We start from the raw sequence: 23195 nt of genomic DNA on the forward strand, positions 1-23195 counted from the left end.
CTTCCCAGTTTCACAGCTGTATGTTCTAACCAGAATGCTACAAAATTAATTTCCCTCTCTGCATAAAAATGAAACCCAGTAACCAAAGAGGTAAAATTTTAAAAGCCTCACACCTCAGATGTACAGTGGAGACAGTGTAACTCAGTACGACTGCCCATCGGTGTACCTCTATTAAATGACTGCAAGCCAAATGGCTACAAATACAAAACACTACTCTTGCTTAGGGCCCCAGCTGAACACAGAATGGGTTGTTTTGGAAGAGACATTAAACATCATCTCGTTCCAACCCCCTGCCGTGGGCAGGAACACCTTCCACTAGACCAGGTCGTTCAAAGCCTTGTCCAGCCTGGCATCGAACACTTCCAGGGATGGAGCACCCAGAACTCCTGTGGGCAGCCTGTGCCAGTGCCTCACCCCTCATCACCCTCACAGCCAAGTTTTCTTGCTGGTATTCAGTCTAAACTTACTGTGTTCCAGCTTCCAGCCATTCCCCCTTGCACATCACTTGGTATGCAATAAATTCATCAGTTATGACAATAACGCTTAGCCCGAAGGCCAGAACGGTGCTGTAGCGCAGCTCCCTGCGGAGGTGTGAGCCTCCAAACGCCGGCGTTAAACCAACCCCTCAGCGTTCTGCTGTGAAATGCCGCACTACGAGCGCCATCTAAGCACCAGGCTGAGGCGACAGCTCATTCACACAGCCCTGCTGGGGTTTCTGGGAGCCATCGCAGCTCCCCTCACAGCAGCGCGCTCCCCGGCCCCGCGGGGCTCCCTCATGAGGCGCGGCGAGCTGGGCCGCCTGGCCCCGGGAAGGGCCGCAGCGGGCCGGGGATGAAATAAAGCATAGCCAGCCGGGCCTGCGAGGGCATTGTCCCACTCTGCTCTGCTGCGGCCTCACCTTGACTCCTGTGTCCAGTGTTGGGCACCACAATGTGAAAAAAGGCATGAAGCTGTTAGAGAGCATCCAAAGGAGCGCCACGACATGGTGGAGAGCCCTGAGGGAAAGCCCTAATGAGGAGCACCTGAGGTCACTTGCTCTGTTCAGCCTGGAGACTGGAGGGGAGACCTCACTGCAGTCACAACTCCTTCGTCAGGGGAAGATTAGGGGCAGACACTGATCTCTTCTCTGAGGTGACCACTGACAGAACCCGAGGGAATGGCCTGAAGCTGAATTAGAGGAGGTTTAGGCTGGATGTTAGAGAAAGATTCTTCACCCAGAATGTGGTGGGGCACTGGAACAGGCTCCTCGGGGAAGTGGTCAAAGCACCAAGCCTGACAGAGCTCAAAAACTCTGCTCTGGAGCACAGGGTGTGATTCTCGGTGTGTCCTGTGCAGGGCTAAGGTTTGGACTCGATGATCCCTGTTGGTCCTCTCCAGCTCAGAATATGCTGTCACTCCATGAGGGGGAAGCCAGCAAGAGCAATGCTCTGTGGTGGCCACCATGGGCTGTGCCTCAGCCATAGCTGCTGCAGGTCCCTGTGGGGCAGGAACACGCACAGAGTAGGTCAGTCTTTCCTCCTTTTCAGCCTCAGTCCTTTCACAGAGTCACAGAATTGTTAGGGTTGGAAGTGACCTCTGGAGATCATCTAGTCCAACCCCCTCTCCATCCTTCCCCGGCCAAGGCAGGGTCACCTGGAGCAAGTTACCCAAGATTTCCACTCAGAGATCCCAGAAACACCTGCTACCCACCCAGCCATTAGCCCCCTGCAGCACAGAGTAGCAGGTGTGGGAGAAACCTGTGAAACACTGGTGAACCAAACATGTCTGTTAGAAAGTGTTGTTCTGGCTACAGACAGAAAAGGAACTGAATCCAAAAAATGCAGGTAGTAAAAAAAAAAAGAAAAGGGGGGATTTATGCACTTGACACCTCATTCCCATTTTTAACTTTTTCCCATTCTCTAGTCTGTCATCTAGATCAGGGTACTTGATCCAGAAAAGTGGTTCCAGAAAAGGTGAGTAAAATCTTAGTAATACTGTGCTACCAATGCTTTTACCATTTTGTTTTTAAAGTGCTAGATGTAATGACCAGTCTCCTACACTGGAGATCCTAAGAAACACTTAGTTGCTGATAAGGTCCTAAAATCACACTGCTAAAGCAAATTAGCTGAAACATCTTTTGAATGTCTGTCATTTGATAATTAAAGTTTCATTTCTACAGTAGTCTGTAATATATTGATATCTTTTTTCTGCTTGACACAGAAGTCCTTTGTTGTATTCCTTCAGATAAAGAATATTAATCAATAGAGCATTCAAAACATTAAAATGTTGCCTTTTTAAAATTTTCTCTATAGTCTTTCGAAGTTATTTTAATTCTGTCCATGCCTTGTTATTCTTCTGTTTATTTTTTTCTTCTCTGTTCCCTGTTGTCAAAGGTTTCTTTCATCTCTCTATTTCTGTTGGCTGTGTTTCTCAGACAGTGGCCTTCTTGTGGCCATCTGGACAATTGTACTAATTTGAACAGCTGCTCCTAAAATTAAGCTGGTCTTGGAGGAATTTATGCCATTTGGATATTTTGGGGTTTTAAATGTTTTAGTGTTTCATGTAATTAAAAATTTATACCTGAAGCAATTTATAGATGGAGCACCTTTTTTTTTTTTCCCTTTTTGCTTTGTTTTCCTACAGTGTGGTGACTTCTGCTCCCTTTTCCCCAAGTGTGCCCAGCAGCAGATGCAACTGGTGCTGGCAGAGCAGTCTGACAGCAAGAATAAACTGACCTGTGACAAAGGAAAACTTCAGGTACCTCCCAGCATCCTATTTTGCAGGTCAAAGGGGAAACTTGGTTTTTATTCATTTAAGATAATGTTGTTTAAACTGAGCTCTTTGGTACATAATTTGGAGGGAAGTTCTTGTTTATTTTATCTACTTATTTGTGTAGTGTCAAACACATAGTAGGAGTTCTGTATCAAAATCGTCTTCAATTCTGCTTATACTGCGTTTGGGAGTCAAGATGCTGTTGATGCAGCATCTCTAGGATTTGGGATAATAAAGTTGCTTAACGGGTGAAAAGAGTAGGATGGCTAAGAGCCACCAGGGGGCACTAAAACAAAATACATGGGTAAAAATTGGTTGAAGGACTGGAAACACACAAAACTTTATTTTAAAAAATTCTCATTAATAAAGAGGGTGGCACACTGTGGTGGTAATGAAAAATAAGCAGAAAGCAAAGCTTTACGTCATGTAAAGCTATGTCATAGAATTTCGGACAGTGGTGGAAAGATTTCTACCTTTCTTCAAACAGAACAGAATGTGTAGTGATTGTTTTTATCAGGGTGAGCATGCCTGTTGGTTTTATCAGGGTCAGGATATCTGTTTTATCCAACCAAACAGGAGTGTTGTGGCCAAGTAAATTGCCCCCCTGTGCTGCTCTTATGTGACTGTATATGACATCATGCAAAACCACCCACCACACCCCCCTGCTCTGAGAATCATTTGTCCTTGCATCACCTCCTTCTTGCACTGTTTTATCACAATATCAAAATTATTACAGCCTGCATGGATTACTGTAGTAGTTTGGTGTGAAAATCTAAGGGATTAGATGTTTATGGAGTATTAACCAGCATAAAGTAAAATTTTAAAAAGTAATAAAGGTGCCCCAGCCCGTACATGGTGCTTCATGAGTCCAAGTATTGTTCTATGATTAGAAAGAGTGCCTAATAGCAAAAGAGTATTTCTACAGCGTTTGTCAGACAAAGTTAAGTCTTCCCTCATTTTCTCAGGAGTTTGTGGCATTCAGCATCTGTTTTCCCCCATTTCCTACTATGCTTCTGTTATTTTATCCTGCATTGGAGACCCATGTTGACTTCATCACCCCTCTAAGAGGGGCAACTTGTTTTCACAGCAAAGCAAAGAGGGCATCACAGAGCTCCCACCCCTGTGTACAGGGGAAAGGTGTGAAGGGTGTGCTGTTCCTGCCCTTCTTGCAAAGCTCAAACGTGGAACACAGCACACATTCACTGTCCTCTCTGCAGTTCTAACTGCACCATCTTGCCTAAATCACAACTGGCCTAGAAGCAGCAACTCACCAGTGGCTCAAATCTAAGTTTGACAGCCTGCAGCTACAAGTTCTGAAAAACCATGAGCCAAAGAGCTCCGAAGAGAGCAACTCCAAAAAGAAGCTAAAAAAAGCAAGCACATTCATTTCAAAGAGGAAAGCAAAGAAAAAAGACCTGAGTGGTACTTGGCAGCCCATTACCAGTCAGGATTTCAGTTTAGGATTTCAGTTTGATTTTCATTTAGCACTCATCTGAAAGCCAGTGTCTGGTCTATTTTCCTCTACATTCACCTCCATTTCAGTGGTTTACCTTCCCTTGTCCATGCCCTCTACAGACACCCTTCCAAAAGTCATGCTTACCTTCTTTGGGTAGGTTTGTCAGCCTTCATAATTAGCTCTTGTATAGCTATGTAATTAGCTCTGTAGAGATGTCAGCATTAAACTGCTAAAACTTCATCTCTTCTTCAGTAGTAACAAAGATTCTCCAAAGAGTCATCAGCTCCATAAAACAGTGCATCTTTTCCCAGGAGAAAAAGCAAGGAACCTCTTCCTCATATCTCCCTGGACACACAGGGCCAAGACCAGGCCTCCAGCTCACCCCTGGAGAGGCCCACGTGAGCTGTGCAGGAAATGAGCTCATCTGACTAGGTGATTCCCAGCCCTGGGAGAGCATCACCTGCTGCCAGGAGACTCCGTGCTAGCACCCGGCTGGGGAAGAATCTGGAACTTTACTTGATCTGGCAGTTAGACAGGTGCGAATTGCTGAGGCCACCTCAGATAAAAGGTGCTCCCAGGGCACCTTTCCTATAGGTAAGCTAGGAATTCTTGTTTAAACCCTAACATCTGATTTAAATTAACTCAGACCTCTCACCTTGTCTTTTTGACTCAGGTTCTTTGCATTATGAGGCTGATATTAAAACTACTACTTATAACAAAACAATTATTCTTTATTTGTCATCACTGTAAACCATATGCTGTTGATATGCCACATTTGCTTTCATCCCTTCTCTTTCACCAGCTTTAGACTAAGGCTTGGCAGATGCTATCAAAACAAGGACTGGTTTGCAGAGGGCTCAGGTGAATTACTGAAGACAGTCATGCGCCTGTGGCTGGATGCCGATGTGACTGGGGCAGGGAGGAACTGGCAGGACTGGCTGCCTATAATGGGAGATGATATCTGGGTCACAAGAGAACATAAGCCTTGGGCTATTTTAGGAGCATAGAAGGAATTCATTAGGTGTGTGATGTTCCACCACACATCACCTTACCTTCGTAAGAATTAGTGGAATTTGTTCAACCTGTCCTACTGTGGAATGACAGACTGTTTGAAAGAGTAGTTAGAGCAGGAGACTTACGTCATTATGTGCTGAAGATGATTACAACGTGGACAGTTTTCAAGACCAAAGATCAGCTCATCTTCATCACAGCCTACTCTTCCACATGGCGTCGATACGACCTGGCTTCAGGACAGGTGGTGCTGCACTCTGACCTCATTCAATAGAGCTCTTCACCACCTCCTCTGTGATCCATGGCACTATTAATTCAGTGGGACCGATACATGTTATTTGTGATACTTGTTTCATTTAGTAGGGAGGAAAGTCTTGCATGCCTCTGGAGCCTAGGGGCAGCCAGTGGACACCCTGGAATTGTCTCATTCTGCTCCTCCAGAAATTTGGCCCTAAACTGTAATTTAAATGGTAGGACTCCAGACTAATTCAAGAGCCTCTCTCCCTTGAGGCAAATTGCTATTCTGAGGGCAAAGGAGTGGCTGAGCACACCAGTAAAGCTAAACACACGTGAGCTTCATTAAATTGTGATTTAAACTAAATTTCATTAAATTCATTAAAATTAGGTGTATGCCATATGGCTTTAGGTTTGTCCTATTCAGTAGGATATATGTTAGCTGAGAACAAGTAAACATCATTAACCTCAGAATTTTTATTAACAAGTTCAGAAAAAGAACAAAAGTCACATTAATTTCAATAAAACAAGAATCAATCCCCTTCAAATACAAAACCTGCTAGGAATATGAACTATTTTAAAGATCTTGAAATACTGAATTCTTCATCCTCTAGGATGGTTCAATATTATAGTAATTTAATGCTGCACATTAAAAAACCCTCATCACCAGTGAATATGGCTTCTTCAGCAACCTCACTGGTAATTAGTTGTAATACTGCACATTTTCCCCCTCAAAAACCCCAGCAAACCACACCAGGCCTCTGTTTTCAGCATCTGATTCTATATACAGGACTGAATATCAGGTTAGAGAGCAGTGCACCAAAGAAGAGCTAAAACCAGTCACTTGTGAGCATGTCAGGGGTGTGCTAAGAACAGCCAGTTCCCATCTAGACGTGATACAGTGCAAATGTCAGAAGCAGAAGTCCACAAAGCCACAATACGGCACCAACCACGTCTCTCACCCTCTGCAGCAAAAGTTGTCATTAAAACCAGCTTCCCCAGCACTGCACAGTGCAAAGGTCAATCCTAGGGTATCAATTCCACCTGCACAAACCTCATCACACAACTGCATAGGTATACAACATCTTCCGAGCCATTCTGGCATTCCCACTGCTCTGGTAAATGAGTGACAAGTTAAAGGCAGTATCTCTTCTCAAGTCTGTCTGATCAGTTTCTATTCCCTGTAAAAATAATGATTAAAGAAAATTATCAATATGCAAAAATTATATAAAACTTGAAAGATGACAGTGGAATCAAATTACATATTCATGGCTAATAAAGGCTTTCAGCTGTATGGAAACAGAAGAAGTATTCCTTGTGCTCTCTGTCTTTAGGGGGTTTCCACATCATATTGTTAATCACCAAAGAGTTGTAAAATTACACACTCAAAACACGAGCTGCCAAGTTAAACAGCCAGCTCATAAACCAGCAAAGTGCTACCTTAATTTGTCTTTGTATGCAAACTATTTGTTTGTCCAACCAGAATGTGAATACTGCCTAAATCTTTTACATGGTCACAAGACGGCTGCTCTAAACTCCCAGGGCTAACACTCACAGCTCTTACTTTACCAACCCTGCCCATTTTCTAAACACACTTAGATTGTTTCTACCTATCCATGCCACAGCTAAGCAAAAACTTTCTCAGACCAGACTTGTGAATGTACGACATGTCAATTAGGATTCAATACAGATCAATTAGAGCTAAACCATGGCTCAGATGCAATTAGGCATTCCTAATCTTGCTCCAGGATGCTGTTTTATAGCATGGGTGAGTATACAGAACTTCCAGTTATAATTTATTGCATGTAATATACAGAAAGGTCAGCTACTTATTCAGGTAAAGTTGGTTAGCAATCCTTTTTGCTGCTGCTTCAGGCTGTGAGTAAATCCTTCAAAATTCATAAACCTTTGAACTTAACACGTTTAAACACATTACCAGGTGACAATCAGATCTGGGCTTCCAGTGACAAGGAATTAAAACAGAAATTGGAGGAGACACAACTACACACATTTTATGTACCTATTTTAACTACGATTAAGAAATTGTTAAACTGACTTTATTCTCAGTCCACAACTTACAAAGTTACAGTACCTCTAAGGTGAGAGGAGGAAGTTCAAGTGCTCTTTGGTAATAGTGGATTGCCAGGTGCAGCAATCCCAGCTGGTGAAGGCCACGGCCAAGGTTGTAAAAAGACTCCTGACATGGTCCACGCAGGTCCAAGTACCGGTGAAGGAAGGAGAATCCCTGGAAGTGAAATCAAGCACACAACTTTTTCCTCTTCTCCAGTGCATTTTGGTTTATTACCACTTTAGAAGGTGATGAGTCTGTTGTAAATAGAGGACCTTCTTTCTAGGGACCACGTTGGTAATCAGAGAAGGTACCTTCTTCAATATAAGGAATTAGTTCAGACACAAGCAGCTAATGATCATAATTTAGGTCACCATGGTTGAATTACTAATTAACTATCATAGCACCAAGAAATTATGTAAAATCACTGAGTATAGTAAGCAGGAAATGAGAAAAGAGAGAGCAGGGAACTGTACTGCCAGGGGGTAACATAAATATGTTATAAAAGGAGAACAGCCCCTGTAAGAAAGACAGGCTGGTTACAAAAAAAAAAGTGGATAGAAACATTAAAATTAGGCCAAAGTTTGTAAGTCTGAAATGTCTTGAAGTTGGACATTGTCATAACTTGTTTTGTACTAGAGTAGTTGGGGACCTGTAGCTTTTGTCAAGATCAGTGCAAGCTACAGTCCTTCACCAATTTCAGAAGACACAAGAGCTCAGGATCCTCACCATATTGTGCTGACTCTGAGCTCAGCAGTTACAGGAATTAAACGATATCTCAAGTTAATGAAAATACTTGTTGGAAAGTAGAGGAAATTACTTTCAAGATTCTGTTTGGGAGTACTCAGCCTGTGGTTTGTAACTGGATCTTGCAGACAAACAGAAGAATGTGAATAAGGAAGCTGAAAATTTGAGGGAAGGCTGAACTGGAGTTCCCAAGATCTTTACAAAGAGAGCAATAAGAGGCACCTAAAGGGGGAAAAACCCCTGCTTTCCAAGCCTGTAAATTTGCTTCAACAATGCAGTTTATGAGACTTGTCTAAAAAGGGCATGTGGGATAGATTCCACTCTACAGCATTTCTTCAGACCAAGGCGGGCCAAGAAAAATTTGAAAGGAAATCCAGATTACAGCCACCAAGAAATTAGTAGTATTTTCACAAACAGCTGGCAGCTGCTAACATCAATGTGAGTAACAAGCTACCTTTACCCGTTAGGAAAGGAGATTCAGATAGGTGTAACTATAGCTCAAAAGCATATTCATGTGCTCATGTTTTAGCACTTCCCTCTTTTGAAATGACATATTAATTATGAAAAATTATTTAAACAGAGTGTGTTGTAGCCACGACCATCTGCAAGACACAAAGCCAGGAAACACTGTGGGTAACAAAAATCACCATGCCTCACCTGTACTAGAAGAGCGTGCCTTTTCAGCACATACTTCTGAGAGGCCATGTGGATGAAGGTCAGGCCAATACAAAGACTGTACAAAGGTTCATCTGGGTTTGCACGGAATGCTTGTACATATTGACCTAAAAGCAAATAAATGAATCAAGATGTGGGTTGTGAAAAGCATTTCTTAAGAATTCAGGGGAAGAAAGAAAATCTTTGAATTAGAAGTGTGAACTAAGAAAAGAAAGAGTTTAATATACCTACATCAAAATACACAGGAAAAAACAGAGAAGAAAATTACTGCTGCTGTATTTTCAGCACCCCTTGGATTCTGAAGGAAGAATGCAAATTGCAATGTAAAAACGGAAGCAGAAAATCAGACACAGAAGGCAAACGTGGTCCTTGCTGGGATTTAAATGTGACATTTGGAGGACTTGACTGAAAGCAGTAGGTTTACTTCAAAGGCGTGCTTAAAACGTGCAACCAGCTGTATTTGCTGTTTAAATTGGGCTGGTTCTGTCCTTATTATCATCATTAGCCTCCAATTATCTTTGCAAGTTAGTTATATTTGCCATGTGTGCTAAACTCGGAATGTGCCAGCTTAATTTTTATTAGCAAAACCCTTCAGCAATGCTCTGATTTGTGTACAAAATAATTAAAGCACCAGACTAGCACTGTGAACCTATAATTTTCTGATGAAAAAAAAATCTTTCTCTTTTTATAAACTTTCACTTGTTCTATTTGTTGATATTAGAACATGAAAGATATTACCAAGAGCATGCTTGAAACTGCCAGACACGAAGGCATTGTGCCCATTGAGGACACACAGCACATGATTGTCAGGATTTTTCAGCATCAGGCGGAGGCAAAAGCGATGGTGACGGACATCCTGGGACTGCATAGTGACTTGATTGAAGATGTTCCACAGCTGAGGCTTATTGACATTTTCCATTACCATGATTCTACAGAATGACAAGGATGCAGCAAGTTAGTAAATGCTATGTAGTAAATACTGCATCTTCAATAAAATCTCAGCAGTTCAGGGAAGATAACAAAGAAAAGACACTCAAAGAGAAGGTCAGTGACTGAGGCAAAGATGAGAGTGAAAAACGGAACCAATGGTTCTGGCCAAATCAACCAACCAACTGCATTGTGCACTTTTGGAATCTGAGGCTACTGGAAAGCTCCTGTAGTTTACGTAGCCTTCTCTCTTCTAGCCAGGGCTGAAAAGCATCAGCCTGCTTCCTTCAGCAGTATCATCAGCAGTGTGACTACATCCTCCTTGGAGGCAATTACAGCACAGAGTGCTCTACCTTCCCAGCAGCCTACCTGATATAGTTGTAAGCTTTTCTGAAGTTCTTGTCCAGGATGGCAGCAGAGAGCCCAAAGTACTCCAGCTCCTTGCGTTTTTGTCTATCCTCATAGAATGAGTAATATTCCAGTGAGGAATCCACAAGCAGCTCTGCCTCCTTGAACCGGGAGAGGTCACACAAGGCATATATAGCCTTCAAGAGGAGGTTCCACCAGTCATCTTTTGTCAGAACACTTGTGAGAACAGCAAAAATTGCTAAAAATATTGGATCCAGAAAGTTGAGAAAAATTAGAACAAGAAATACAATTTTTTTTTAAATACATGCATACATCAACTTGGTATTTTCAAAGACATTGTAGCACTAACAGCTAACATGAACTATTTACTTTTTCTCAGTTTAAGGGCAGTTTGTAAAACACCAGCAAAAACCACTCAAAATGTGGGAACAAAGGGCAACTAATACACCCAGTTCAAGCTGTAAACATACTACATGAAAGCAATGAAGTTACTCTTCCTAATTTATCAAACAGTGATTAAGAACATGTAGTCTGACTCAACAAAGCCTGGGCCAGCTAAAAAAAAAAAAATCACACCACTTTTAAAATGTATTATGTTCTAGATTTGCATATGTATTTGCCCTGAGGAGAATGTTTGCCCATAAGATCTCTAGAGGCCCTTCTCAATCTGAAGTATTCTGTAATTTTACTATTCTTCTCTGAAAGGGGACTGTTCCCTTAAGATATATTATCTTCAGTTTTGCTGCCTTCTTTGCCCTAGAAATAATGCAATGTTAATATGAACTGCATGGATTTAGCATGCAAAATAGCAACATTTCTATCATTTTTCAGAACTATGGAGTTCACCTTGTTGCTTTGTTTTTAATAAACAATCTGTTATTTGTTACCTTTTGCATCGCAATTTGCTGTCTCTTGGTCATCATTGTCAGAAATTTTATCCCTCGACACCTTAATAAGATAGAGGTGTCTCTCTCCAGATTTGGAACTAGATATCAAACACACCTGAGCTCTGCTCATTGCTACCTAGAAACAAATTTAAGGGCAGCATTTCAGATTACAATATAACATCCTATGACAACGGCAGCTTTATGGCTGATTCCATCTTGCTCACGTTGCATCCCAAAACAGTCTGTGACACCACCATACAGCAAGGTCATGAGAGAGAACATTCCCAACAGGAATATCATCTCTGCATTGGCTCATGCTCCAGTGCAAACTAGGCTAAGTAAAAGCAAGATACAAACTCTTAAAACTACTTAAAAAGACTTCTCCTGGGATTGGAACATCCCTGGGTATATTGAAATCTAGACTATTTGCATAGAGGTGTAAGAAGAACAATGCCTTTCTCTATCAGTTTCAGAAGCATGTGGAGAGTCAGCTATTTCAACCAGTATAATACAATACTCATGGTGCTGACCAGGTGGATAAAATGGAAGTCTAAATATTCCCCTCATTTACTCCCTATTTAAAAACAAACAAAAAACAATTAACACAGAACCGCCACCACTGTATTTACTGGCTAAACAAATTCTGTCATTTTATCACCAAAAAAAAAAAAGAAAAATAAATTTAAAAGAAAATTGTTGAAATAGAAGCCAGTATCAACACCTCAAAAGATTGCTGAATGCTAAAAAGGCAAGAAGCAGCTTTAGAATTCAGTGGATTTTAAGTACACTGAGAACAGGGAGTTAAAGTCACTGTATCAACAATTATACACACAAACAGTCCTCTGTTCTGAACACTACAGGCAGGAACACCAGTTTTGCAGGCTACCAGCAAGATTATTATCTAACAAAATCATGAAACCATTTACGTATAAAAACTCACTAGCTTTCCTCCTGAGTTCATTTGTTGTTTGTCTTGACCCAAGTCACATTTCTTACAGTGCAGATGGAAAGACTGGCTTACCTTCAGCAGCATTGCCAGCATTGTGAGTAATGTGTCAATGTAACCATACATTTTGCCTTGGGAATACAACAGCGTGGAGCGATGGAGGAGCAGCTTTAATTCCTGAACAACAGTGAACATCATCATTATTCAACCTCTTGCACAGAGAGTGAGATTATAAAACAAATGATTTTGACTCACTACAGTACTAATAGGATTGTAAAAGCTTCCAGAAAGCTGTAAGAACCTGCAGCAGCAGGTAAGCTCTCCCTAAACTGTTCTCAGTAGTTACTGTTCCAAATTCTCCAATTTCAGAGAAATTTGGCACAACTCTCACCAATGGTGAAGGTACTTCTAGAGAGGGGATTCAGAACCTCTGCTTACAGTAAGTAGAGGCCAAACCATGTAGTTCACATGTAGCAACTGCTGCTCAACTTGATGTACAGTGACTGCTGTCACAACTGGCTCTTGGTGGCCAAAAGCTCGTGTACTGCACAGAAGTTATCAGGTGGGACAAGGGAAAGAGTCAGGGAGAAAGTCAGGAGGATGTCTCCCTGACACTGTAATGAATCAGTCACTGCGCTCTGCAGGCTCACCATGGTGAGATGAGTCTGAATCCCTGGTCCTGTGCAGACATCTTGCACTACTAGCACAGTTTGGCAGAACAACACATCCTAAATGGAAGCAGAGAACACTTTACCCACCTGCTGTGCAGCATTAGCATCCTGAGCCAGTGTATCTGGGTCATACATTGGTTCCAGAGCTTCCAGAGCCTTCTCAGGTCGGCCCAGCTGCTGCTGAAGTGTTGAAAGTGAGATTCTTGCATCGAGATGCAATGGAGCAAGATCAACAACTTTGGCATAGCTCTCTGCAGCACGCTCCATGTGTCCCAAAGCCTTCAAGCACTCTAGAAATACCAAAAGCAACACAACACTTTAGTGGCAGAAAAACAGTATTTCAAAGTTTGCAAGTAAGTTAACATATATTTTTAGTAAAGCCATGCAAAACATGTATTTTTAAGTAAAAATATTCAGATCTATGCACTGATGCATCTACAGTTCCGCTTCAAACATCATCAGCTGACACAGGATGAAATGCAGAATAGATGCTGCCTCACTTACATGAACATAAAGTACTGTCAGCTGATGTAAATTTCGGTGTATATGAAGAGCAAAAAGATGCTTGACAGAGTTGTCATGATAAACTCCAATTATAGTTCTGCAAATACCAATTATCATTGAACCAGTCAATCTAAAATTCCTGTGATCTTGGATAAAGGTCCCTGGAAATGCTCAGCACTGTATAACCATGTCTCAGTCCCACATGTTCAGCAGTCCTGCCCCTTCTCACCTGCATGCCGAAGCCAGACAACAGCCAGGTTGTATCGTTCTGAGCAGACAAGGGAACTCAGGAGAGGCAGCGCTGAGTTGTATTCTCCAACATCCAGAAATGCCTCTGCGACATCCAAATACAAGTCACCCATTTCTTCTGGATTTTGTTCCACCAGAGTAGTCAAAAGAGGCTTTAAAAAAACCACACAAACACTTAAAGCACAAATAATCAATGAGAACATTTCTTTAAGGCATGGTTATTGGAAGCTTACATTTTTATCCTATGACTTTTATTCTATTTGCATCCTGAACTATAGTTTTATTTAAATGTCAGTTCAGAAGAGAAAAATAAAATATCTGAAATTCAGAATTCCTAAAAATGCCATGTTTTTCTATCCTAACCATTTCACACATCCACTGGGTTAAAGCTTCCATGAGTGAGGAGCGTCCTTTATGAAAGAACAGTCTTCAGATTTAGTATGGCATAAAACAAAGTGAAAATGTGTTCCTTAGTGTTCAATAGCATTGCAATGTGGCCCTGGGCCTGTCACAGCCTAACTGTGCTTTAGTAATACTTCCACTGGAGGCACAATTTCTAATGACAAAGATATTGTTTCTGCTATGACAGGTCTGCAAGGTTTCTCTCTTGGAGTGGTAGAGAACCAAAAAGAATCTCTGCAGCTCTCTCAACAATCTCAGTCTATGAAAATAGGAACAATTACTTGCTTTTGTAATTTCTTAGAACTTTTCCCCCCATTCTGAGTTGGTTTCCACTTACACTGAGTGGCTCCAGAATGTTCAAGTGAATCAAGCACACCATGAGCTTGACGGTGATGTCTATGGGAACACCCTCAGGTATGCAGCAGCTGACCTTCTCCACAGCTGTGACAAGATAAAGAATTTCCTTCTGAACCTAGAGGCTTTAACAAGCACTTCACAAGCACCACATTCCCTCCAGGACATGTTCAGTTCCACTGAAGAACATATTCTTATCAACTCTAGCAAGTGTTTGTCTCCCCTTCTTTTTCTCCTCCTTTATCTTTACCAAGAGTTGGAGCAACATCTTTCTACTGTCTCTGAGACTAATAGTTCCACGTGAGGTATGAAGTGCTGTCAGTCTGCATTGACTTCAACAGCAGGATTCCATAGGATATGTGCTTAGACTCTTTGCCTGCTCAAGAGGTACTTGCTTAATAAAGCTTTCCTTTAATAATTTATGCACCTGTACCTTCTTCTCCTTTTTTTTTTTAAGGAAATACCCTGTATTAAGGTTCTTGTTCTTGCCAAGCTAAGTCCTGTGTACCAGCCACTGCTTGAACACAGTGTTAAACAGAGTTAACTACAGAACTTCACAACAGGTAGACTCAATGCAATCTGACCAGAATGCAAACATGAGGCAAAGCAGTTAGCCATGACAATGCCAGCAAGTGAAAGGTTACACAGTCAAATTCCATTACCACAGGTCCTTCACACACAGTCATGACACCTCCTTAACTCCTGGTTAAGTTCTTCTTCAGTGCTTACACCAGACATTCAAAGAGTGATTGCTAAAACCTGAGAAAACTCAGATTTCCAGCCTAAGGTTTCCCTTTTATCTTGTACATCCACATCCCATTACTGCAAATCACACCATGCAGACTAATTCTTCATTCTCTGAACACTGTAATACCCAGCACAAGGGTAACCATTCACCTCCTGATACATTTTTACAAAATGAAAACAGTCTGGCTGTGTTAGAAGGAAGTTCTGAGTAAGGGAAAAGTACAAAAGAAACCTTTTCTGGATGAAGCCTTGTTTCTGTGCTGTTAGAAGAAATCTCCCAGCTGTTTTATGATTGCAAGCTGGTTCCTAAGCATATGATCAGTTTATAGACTTGAACAAAATTAAAGAAATAAATCACTTACCTGGAGCACTGGACTCAGCAGCTGCATTACTCTGGTTGTCAGTCACTGCCTTCTGGCTGTCCTGAGTTTCTACCGCTGCACCTGTATCTTTTTTAAAATGTTATCAGATTATCCAGTAGCACCAGCTACGCCAAAGTTACTTGCTTTTGAATCCATAATCGATTGGCAGCTTATTCTGAAAAGTGGACCCAGTCCTCTTGTGTTGCTTTGGCATTTTTTTAAGGACAGCACAGCAGGAAGCAGTTATAAAAGTCACAAAAATTTCAAAGCAACAGAGGGTGGAAAACCAAGCTCTATTTTCGAAGCTTTCTCTTAACCAATTGCACATGAGGTAACTTGGAAATGCTGTGTTCTAATTCCTAGACTCTTTATACTTTTGTTTCTTATAAATTATCTGCTAAAAGTCTCTATCAGGACAGTTTTTCATAAATCAACTGCATTTCTACTTGGTTGATCAAAGAAAAAGCCAACAGAAATATCTTATAGCTGTACTGGGGTTGGGTCAGGTTGCTGAAACAACCACTTTAATCACAAAACAGACTTTCTGCTTAAGGAGTTGATGTGCTGTGTCCATTCTACAGTGTAAATAAACATTTTCAGATGAAATGACCTTCATAAAGCAGGTTTCTCAAAGACAACCTGCTTCATTAAATTACAAGCTAGTATGCCTAGATTTCAGTTAGATGTTTAAAAACAGAAGCAGGATTTATCAAGAACATTAGTCTTAGGTCAAAGGTTCATACTCTTGAATCTAGTTGCCCCTAAGCTTACATTCCAATCTTTTTTTTAGAAGCTATTTAGCTGGTAGAAATAGTGGTCTGATGTAAACACTCAGAGGAATACTTAGAGGCCTCCAGCTGCCTGGAGAGCAGCTCTTGTCTTTAATGAGTCAGCAGGGCTATGTGGACACCAGAGTAACTTCTTACAGCAAGCTCAGGTCATGCCATGTTACTCACTAAGAGCACTCTTAAGTTTCAATAGAGAAAAGCCTGGCAACAATGCAGCAAAATATATCCAGGGGTTGAAAAGGTAATGGAAAGATGTCATATCACATGAACAGCAGGGTCATGGTAACCACTTGATAGCTACTTACCCTTTTTCTCCTCAGTTGCACTTTTTTCTGGTACTTTTTTTTCAAGTACAATTCCCGTAAAATCTGTAATAACCTAAAACAGATAAGTAACTTGGATCATTTCAAAGATTTAAAGCATAAATAAAGTAACCAGCCTACATGGCAGCTGTTTTAGACATCACAAAAGTTACCAGAAGAAAAGCTGCATTAATCTGCCCAAGCAGAACGTTCAAAAAGAAATAGGGAAATGGTTCTGTGGCTACAGTTCTACTCTGTTAATAAATTCAGTAGCTAAATACTGTGTACATCAAATTGACTGATTGATATTTAAGAAGGGAAAACGTACAAAAAAGGGTCACAGGAATTGTTTGTAGGCTCATGATGCTGTGCTCTGACAGAGAGAAATTAATAAAATCTAAAGGAGGAAAAAAAAGCCCTAAGTAATTTAGTACCAGCAAATAAGAATATTCACAATAATAAGTCACAATTTACAGGGTCTTTTCAATCTATCTTCGAAAGTACAACAATGGCCAAATACCAACATCTTCCTTCTCAAAGGCAGACTGAATCAAGTTGGAAATATGCCTCAAAAGTAAGGGTTAACAAATTTGGAACAGATAAGCAATCTCCTCCAGTTCCTGATGCCTTAGAGTCAAGACATATCATCTTTCTGGAATGCATGCTTAGTGCTTAATGCATAAATTATTAGCTGTAACACAAGTATGCCACATAAAGCACAACAATCTGCATTTGAGCCATTAGACCATTCCGTGTCATTATTTTAACCTTCCCCTTAGAGAGTGATCCCTGCTGGTATTACTCACAAAACCAGCCTGAAGGTCTTCTCTGACTACTAAGATTCTAGCCACTATAGAAAAGAGAGGAAGGATGCCAAAATTTTAAACCTCAAACAATGTACAAGTCTATCAGCTCTCAATTTATTAAATCCAAGCAATTATTTAAATGCTAATTACTACAGAACTAACAGCAAGCAGTCTGTTTCTGATGAGCCCTGTCTTTATAGACGCAGGACCATATTTTGGCACTGCAGGAACATAAACTATCCATTCTGGCTGACAAAGAGGTGCTGAAAATGACACCGAAATGCACTGAACTGTCCGTACCGCCAAAGCTTTGTCGTACTGTTTGGAAGAGATGTATAGTTCAGCTGCAATGTTAACATCCTCCATGGACACAAGGCTCTGGTGTTTGGTAAAGGCCTCTTCTACTATCTCAATAGCAGAGGTCACATCATTGGCTTCATAGTAACTCCTATACAACACAAGATACGACACACAGATATTGACATAGCTGACAACATGTACTTTGAACAGAAGCAAAAGGATTTTCATGTCTTTTATTTTAGCTTATTAGCAAAGATTTTCATTAGCAAGAGGAAGTTACAAAAGAAAGTGAGAGAGGGGGTGTTTTTCCTTTCCTTACACCTGCTGACAACTTCTACGCATTTCAAATAATTAACAATCTTTTTCTTCCCTATTTGTTAGGACATCGCTGGAGTTTCCATCACAGTCTCCCCCACTGCAGCCAGGCATCAATCATGCACCACATTAACCTGGTTTCTGGCTTCAGAAACCTTCAATAATAATATTTTTATAATAGACATCTTTGCATTTCTGGGTACATTTCAAAAACACAAAGATGAAAAGACCTTCAACTGTTTTGAAACAGGCCAGTAACAGCTCACCACAAGAAATGACGCAAAGCAGTTAAAAAGGTAGCAAAAACTACTGTGGGAGAGCTACACCCTTTAACCAGGAGCCTCCTGTGGCAAAGCAAACTGCAGTGTGTGTAAACCCAACTCACTTGGCCATGTCTCTGGCCAGCTGCATGAAGCGCTCTCCGTCGGAGGGAGCCAGGAGGTTCAGGATGCGCCGGTAGCCATCCATGGCCATCTTGTGCTCCCCCAGCTGCTCATACAGGCTGGATCTTTCCCACAGGTAGCGCACATTGGTTGGGTCGTATTTCAGAGCTACAGGAAGAAGCACCAGCATATGAGCAGCTTATAAAAAGGCAAAAATGGATTCACATTCATTTCCTTGATTCTTGTTAATGGACATGCACAAGGTTTTTGCAAGGACATCCTGTACTACAGATTCATTAGTCTTTTATCAAAGTCCAGGCAGAGAATCTTAACAGAATCTTAACACCCTGAAGCAAACTAAACTAGAAAGGAGAAGAAAACAAAATGACTGCCATTAGCACTTAGCATTAATTTTAAATTATTAAAATGTTTGCTACATTACCTTTGGTGTAGCAGAAAACAGCCTGTTTAATATTGTCCTGCTCCAGTGACATTTCTGCCAGTCTAACCCACTCCTCGGTATCACTAGGATTTAAGTGAGCTGCAATCAGTTCAAACTGTAGCGACTTCTCCATATCACCCTGATCTTCATAGATCATGGCAAGAGTGGAAAATGGCTCGTGAGCAAGAGGAGCTGTGAAAAGACAAAAAGAATGACTAAGATTTATTGTTTTAAATCACACTGGAAACAAGTAACTTGCCTTTCTCAAAGAACAGGTATCAGAATTACACGAAACACCCACATGCGCTGTTTAAATTCAGGGAAAACTTGTAGACAAGTTTCTGATTCCTTTCTATAAATTATTTAACAGCCTGACTGAATCTAACAACAACCATTCATAGTATTATTCTACACTGTAAAGTCATGCTGATGTTTATACCTTGCATCTACAAAGACAATAAAAGCAAACTGCATAAAGCTAAGCCAAGGCCTGGGCCTCTGCAGAACTGGGGTGCTACTTCCTTTTATAAGCAAAAAAATAAAGAAAATGCACCACAAATTCTCAATTCCATACTACTTATACAGTGACTTTGCTTGTCCTGTTTATTTGCATCTTCAGTGAAGCCACACTGAATCCTCCTCCTGCACATGGAAACCTCACCTCACCCCACCCTTAGCCCAAAAGTTTGCCCATTCACCCGTACCTTGTCGAATGATTTCCATGCACATCAGAATGGCCTCATCACGCTCTCCCCGAGCAAACCTGATGTTGGCCTCTCCCATCAGACCCCTCAAGGCACGAGGAAGTTTGCTGCGAGGTCTTTTCTCCTAAATGGAAAAGGGATACTATTTCTGTCCAAGGTTAGTTGTGCCCAAATTCAGGAAACATCCTGTTGAGCTTAACACAACCTATTACCATGTTATTTAAGTACTAGCAATATTAAATGACTGACCAAAAGATTTGCTAATGTTCCTAGTTTCCTGACACCGGAAAAACAGGTTTCATGATTTTTGAAAGCTTTCAAACAGTAAACTACAGTGATTTTATAAAAACCAAAGACAGTATAATAAGCATCAGCATAACTAGAATTATCCCACATGGAACTACTTTCAGGCAAATTTCTCAGCAAGCAGCTAAAAGTCTCACACAGTGGCATTTATGCACTATAGTCAGGAGCTCCAGGGAAGTTACATGAAAGTTTAAATACTTGCTTTCATCATTTTCTTGGTCTCTCGATTAAGAACCATCTCCAAAACAAAAACATCTCCAGCTGTAGGCTGCTCAGTAGTTTCTTCTTCCTCCTCTTCTTCTTCCTCCTCCTCTTCATCTTCCTCCTCCTCTTCATTCTCCCCAAGCATGGATGCAAAGACCCGATGAACAGATTTACTGACCCCATCTGCTGTTTCTCCTGGTTGAGAAAGAAGTAAAATAGGTTTATGATATAATGAAGAGTATATGCTGCTTATCTAGACAAGAGCAGAGAAAACAGCAGCCCACTTGAAGAAGCTATTCTCTAAGAATGCTGCCTGCAGAAATGCACAAAAACTATTACCAGCCTCTTTGGTTTTAAAGCTCTGCATTATTCATCACCAGTGCTTGGTACAGCCCAGCCTATAACATTTTTTGGATCTCTGAAATGAAAGCACAGAGGAACACACAGAACGAAGCACAAGTTTAATCAACATTTTTCTCGGTCCAGAAGAATATTAAGCCATTCCCAAGCACTGAGCTGGATGGCTGCACTAAGCTTCTCAGCTGAAGAGGCTGTAAGTGAGCAGAGAATTCTACTACACAGTAGAATACAGTAACCAATTTTTAGAAGTAGTTTAAAACAAGATCTTGTAACCATTCTATCCAAGACAACCATGTTTAAGTACCCTTAAACGTATGTAAATGCAAAATCCAGATAATTTGCATTTCTCCAGAAAAACAGAATTCTTTAAAATAAATAAGAAAAACAATGCTATGTACCCGTAAATAAATATGTAGTACTCATACATAATAATACAATTAATGCATGTATTTTTTTTAAATTTCACATTTTTTATTTACAACTTCTCATTAGTAAGTTAACCCAGGGTTATAACTGACCACAGATCTATATGCAATACTCCAAATATGTAGGGTTCAAAGGTTTGAGCTGGGGGATTGGGGACCTGTATAAAAAAAAATAACCACAGTATCAAGCTGGGACTGAAAAACAAGTCTATTATGTACTACCTATAAAGGAGAGGCAATTGGAGACTACAACTGAGTTTATGGTTATTTTTTTCAACTTGGATATTTTTGGTTACTTTTCTTCTGACTTCAATATTAAGCATCTAAACCCAAGACTTTTCTCCCCCCCATCTGAAAAAAACCTTAATTATTAACTTAATTTCCCTTTTACCTCAGTCCTTTCAGAGACCAGAAGGAAAAAAATAGAGCCAGGTTTTTATGAAGTCAGTTATCAAAGAACAAATGCTTCCAATGCCTTTTTAAATACAAATGATGATGTCAAAAACATTTACCATCAGTTTCATCCTGACTTTGGGATTTCCCAGATGCTTTTCTGGATGAAGATGGAGCCTCTATATCTTCCTCGTTTTCCTCAGCAGATGCATTTTCACCATCCTACACACACCAACAATATCAGTTATTAGCCTTCTATATGACTCATTTTTATTTCCCATATATTTACAGTTACCATTTGGACTGTGGCTTTCCAGCCTTGGCACTGCCAGTGAAACAGGTGGGTTAAGCACTGTATTTTTAAGCTAATAAATCCAGCATTACTTGCTTTCAAGACATTTATATTCTTGTCATTGTGAGATGACTCAGATGGTGACTGTTCACATTACTTTTGACTGGAAACCAGTCAGTCCATTGCTTATTTGGCATTACAGTGAGGTAAGAAGGCATAGCTGACTGTATTAGAAAAAAAAAAAAAAAAAGTTATGTGTGCCAAATCCTTCCAGAAGCCTGTCTTTTTAAACACAAAACAAAACATCCAAATAGCATTTATCAATACGCTGAGGATGCTGCCCTAGGCTAATACTTGTCCTTCCATGAGAGCTGAGCTCTACTGAATCTGCTCTCTGAAGACCAAGAAATGCGGAAATTCAGTAGCATTTTGACAGAAAAACGGCAAAGTTAAAGTAAACTGCAACACTCCGATAAATCACAGAGATTTTCTCTCAATAACACCGCCTGCGTGCTGTCGGCCACACAGTTGTGTCTCCCTATATTTACCGCTGCCAAGCAGTCAAACGCGGAGCCACACTGAGATGTGTGTGAGATCTGAGATCTCTCTCGCTCACATCTCGCACAGATGCTGGCGGGGGAGCTGCAGCAGTGTCTGCGGGATGAGTTTATAGCCAAAGCTGCTCCTTGCTCTGACCCAAAGACCCGATTCCCCGCGCTGGGCAGTGCTGCCCGAGCGCTGTCGGCCCGGCGCCTCCGCCCTCAGCAGCGAGACCCTCAGCACTGTGACCCTCAGCAGTGAGACCCTCAGCAATGGGACCCTCAGCAGTGCGACCCTCAGCAGTGAGACCCTCAGCAATGGGACCCTCAGCACCGGGACCCTCAGCAGTGAGACCCTCAGCAATGGGACCCTCAGCAATGGGACCCTCAGCAGTGCCACCCTCAGCAGTGCCACCCTCAGCAATGGGACCCTCAGCAGTGCGACCCACAGCAATGGGACCCTCAGCAATGGGACCCACAGCAGTGAGACCCTCAGCAGCGGGACCCTCAGCAGCGAGACCCTCAGCACCGGGACCCTCAGCAGCGGGACCCTCAGCAGCGAGACCCTCAGCAATGGGACCCTCAGCAATGGGACCCTCAGCAGTGTGACCCTCAGCAATGGGACCCTCAGCAGTGTGACCCTCAGCAATGGGACCCTCAGCAATGGGACCCTCAGCACCGGGACCCTCAGCAATGGGACCCTCAGCAGCGAGACCCTCAGCAATGGGACCCTCAGCAATGGGACCCTCAGCAGTGCGACCCTCAGCAATGGGACCCTCAGCGCTGCCCTGCGCTCCCCGCACACGGCCTGCGCTGCCGGCACCGCACCGGGACCTTCTGCTGATCTGTACGCATAAGCTCGTGATTGCGTAGCCACACAGCCCTGGCTGAGCCCAGAGGCAGAGATCGTGAGCTCCCCACACACCCAGCAGCGCCCCGTGCCCTGCAAGATGCTGTCATGAGGGTGGCGGCTCGGGCCGCGCGGCGGCCAAGCGGGGCAGACTCACCTTCTCGCGGCTCTTGCGCTCCTCGCGGCGCTGTTCGAACTCCTCGAAGGAGATCTTCCCCTCCAGGTACTCGATAAGCTCCGGGCTGAAGCCCGACATGGCCCCGGCGCGGCGCGGCGCTGCGCAGAGCGGAGCGGGGGAGCGCTGTGAGGGAGGGACCGGGAGCGGTCCGTGCCGCTATGGCGCCCGCCGCAGCCCGCGCAGCCCTCAGCGCGAGTTCCGGGCGGCGCTGCTGCGCTCGCCGTCGCTGAGGGCAGGGCGGGAGGGAA

The 23195-nt window shown here is 42.2% G+C and overlaps 2 protein-coding genes and 1 long non-coding RNA gene across 5 annotated transcripts in view; 1 reads left to right on the plus strand and 2 right to left on the minus strand.

Annotated features, from left to right (window-relative positions):
- Window positions 1-5791, minus strand: part of HECW2 (HECT, C2 and WW domain containing E3 ubiquitin protein ligase 2) — a 172333-nt gene extending 166542 nt beyond the window's left edge. The window contains exon 1 of one of the 2 annotated variants that reach the window (XM_085066073.1): window positions 4352-5791. The gene's annotated coding sequence lies outside the window, so the exon portion shown is untranslated. Of the gene's footprint in view, window positions 1-467; window positions 595-4351 lie in introns of those variants that run through there. The other variant, XM_085066072.1, reaches the window with a different exon arrangement.
- On the plus strand, window positions 515-8930 carry LOC146434493 (uncharacterized). The gene is made up of 3 exons (XR_014853416.1): window positions 515-1131; window positions 2623-2736; window positions 8396-8930. It is a non-coding gene; the product is annotated as an uncharacterized LOC146434493 (long non-coding RNA).
- On the minus strand, window positions 5915-23115 carry GTF3C3 (general transcription factor IIIC subunit 3). Of its 2 annotated transcripts, none has more exons than XM_085066088.1 (19): window positions 22927-23115; window positions 21208-21310; window positions 19909-20105; window positions 19401-19524; window positions 18697-18888; window positions 18257-18422; window positions 17557-17704; window positions 16454-16526; window positions 15361-15441; window positions 14235-14338; window positions 13476-13647; window positions 12830-13032; window positions 12147-12248; window positions 11126-11261; window positions 10239-10476; window positions 9681-9871; window positions 8925-9049; window positions 7545-7697; window positions 5915-6633 (listed from the first exon to the last, which is right to left on the minus strand). In XM_085066088.1, exons 1-19 carry the CDS (start codon window positions 23023-23025, stop codon window positions 6511-6513), a joined length of 2730 nt encoding a protein of 909 aa, XP_084922214.1. In that variant the 5' UTR covers window positions 23026-23115; the 3' UTR covers window positions 5915-6510. The 2 variants fall into 2 exon arrangements, with proteins under 2 accessions (XP_084922214.1, XP_084922213.1); XM_085066087.1 differs by having other exon boundaries at window positions 15361-15447.
- Between the last annotated feature and the right edge of the window lie 80 nt (window positions 23116-23195).

Source organism: Lichenostomus cassidix, chromosome 7, assembly GCF_008360975.1.
Source record: "Lichenostomus cassidix isolate B80296 chromosome 7, HeHo_3.0, whole genome shotgun sequence".
Lineage (NCBI taxonomy): Eukaryota > Metazoa > Chordata > Aves > Passeriformes > Meliphagidae > Lichenostomus > Lichenostomus cassidix.

What these genes read in the sequence shown, in the direction of transcription:
- GTF3C3 (XM_085066087.1), bottom strand. Translation starts at nt 23,025, where the DNA reads ATGTCGGGCTTCAGCCCGGAGCTTATCGAGTACCTGGAGGGGAAGATC. An exon ending in CATGGAAATCATTCGACAAG is followed by an intron (nt 18,889 to 19,400) that starts GTACGGGTGAAT and finishes GTCTTTTCACAG; the next exon opens with CTCCTCTTGCTCACGAGCCA. An exon ending in TTCCTCCTCTCACCTTAGAG is followed by an intron (nt 6,634 to 7,544) that starts GTACTGTAACTT and finishes TTATTTTTACAG; the next exon opens with GGAATAGAAACTGATCAGAC.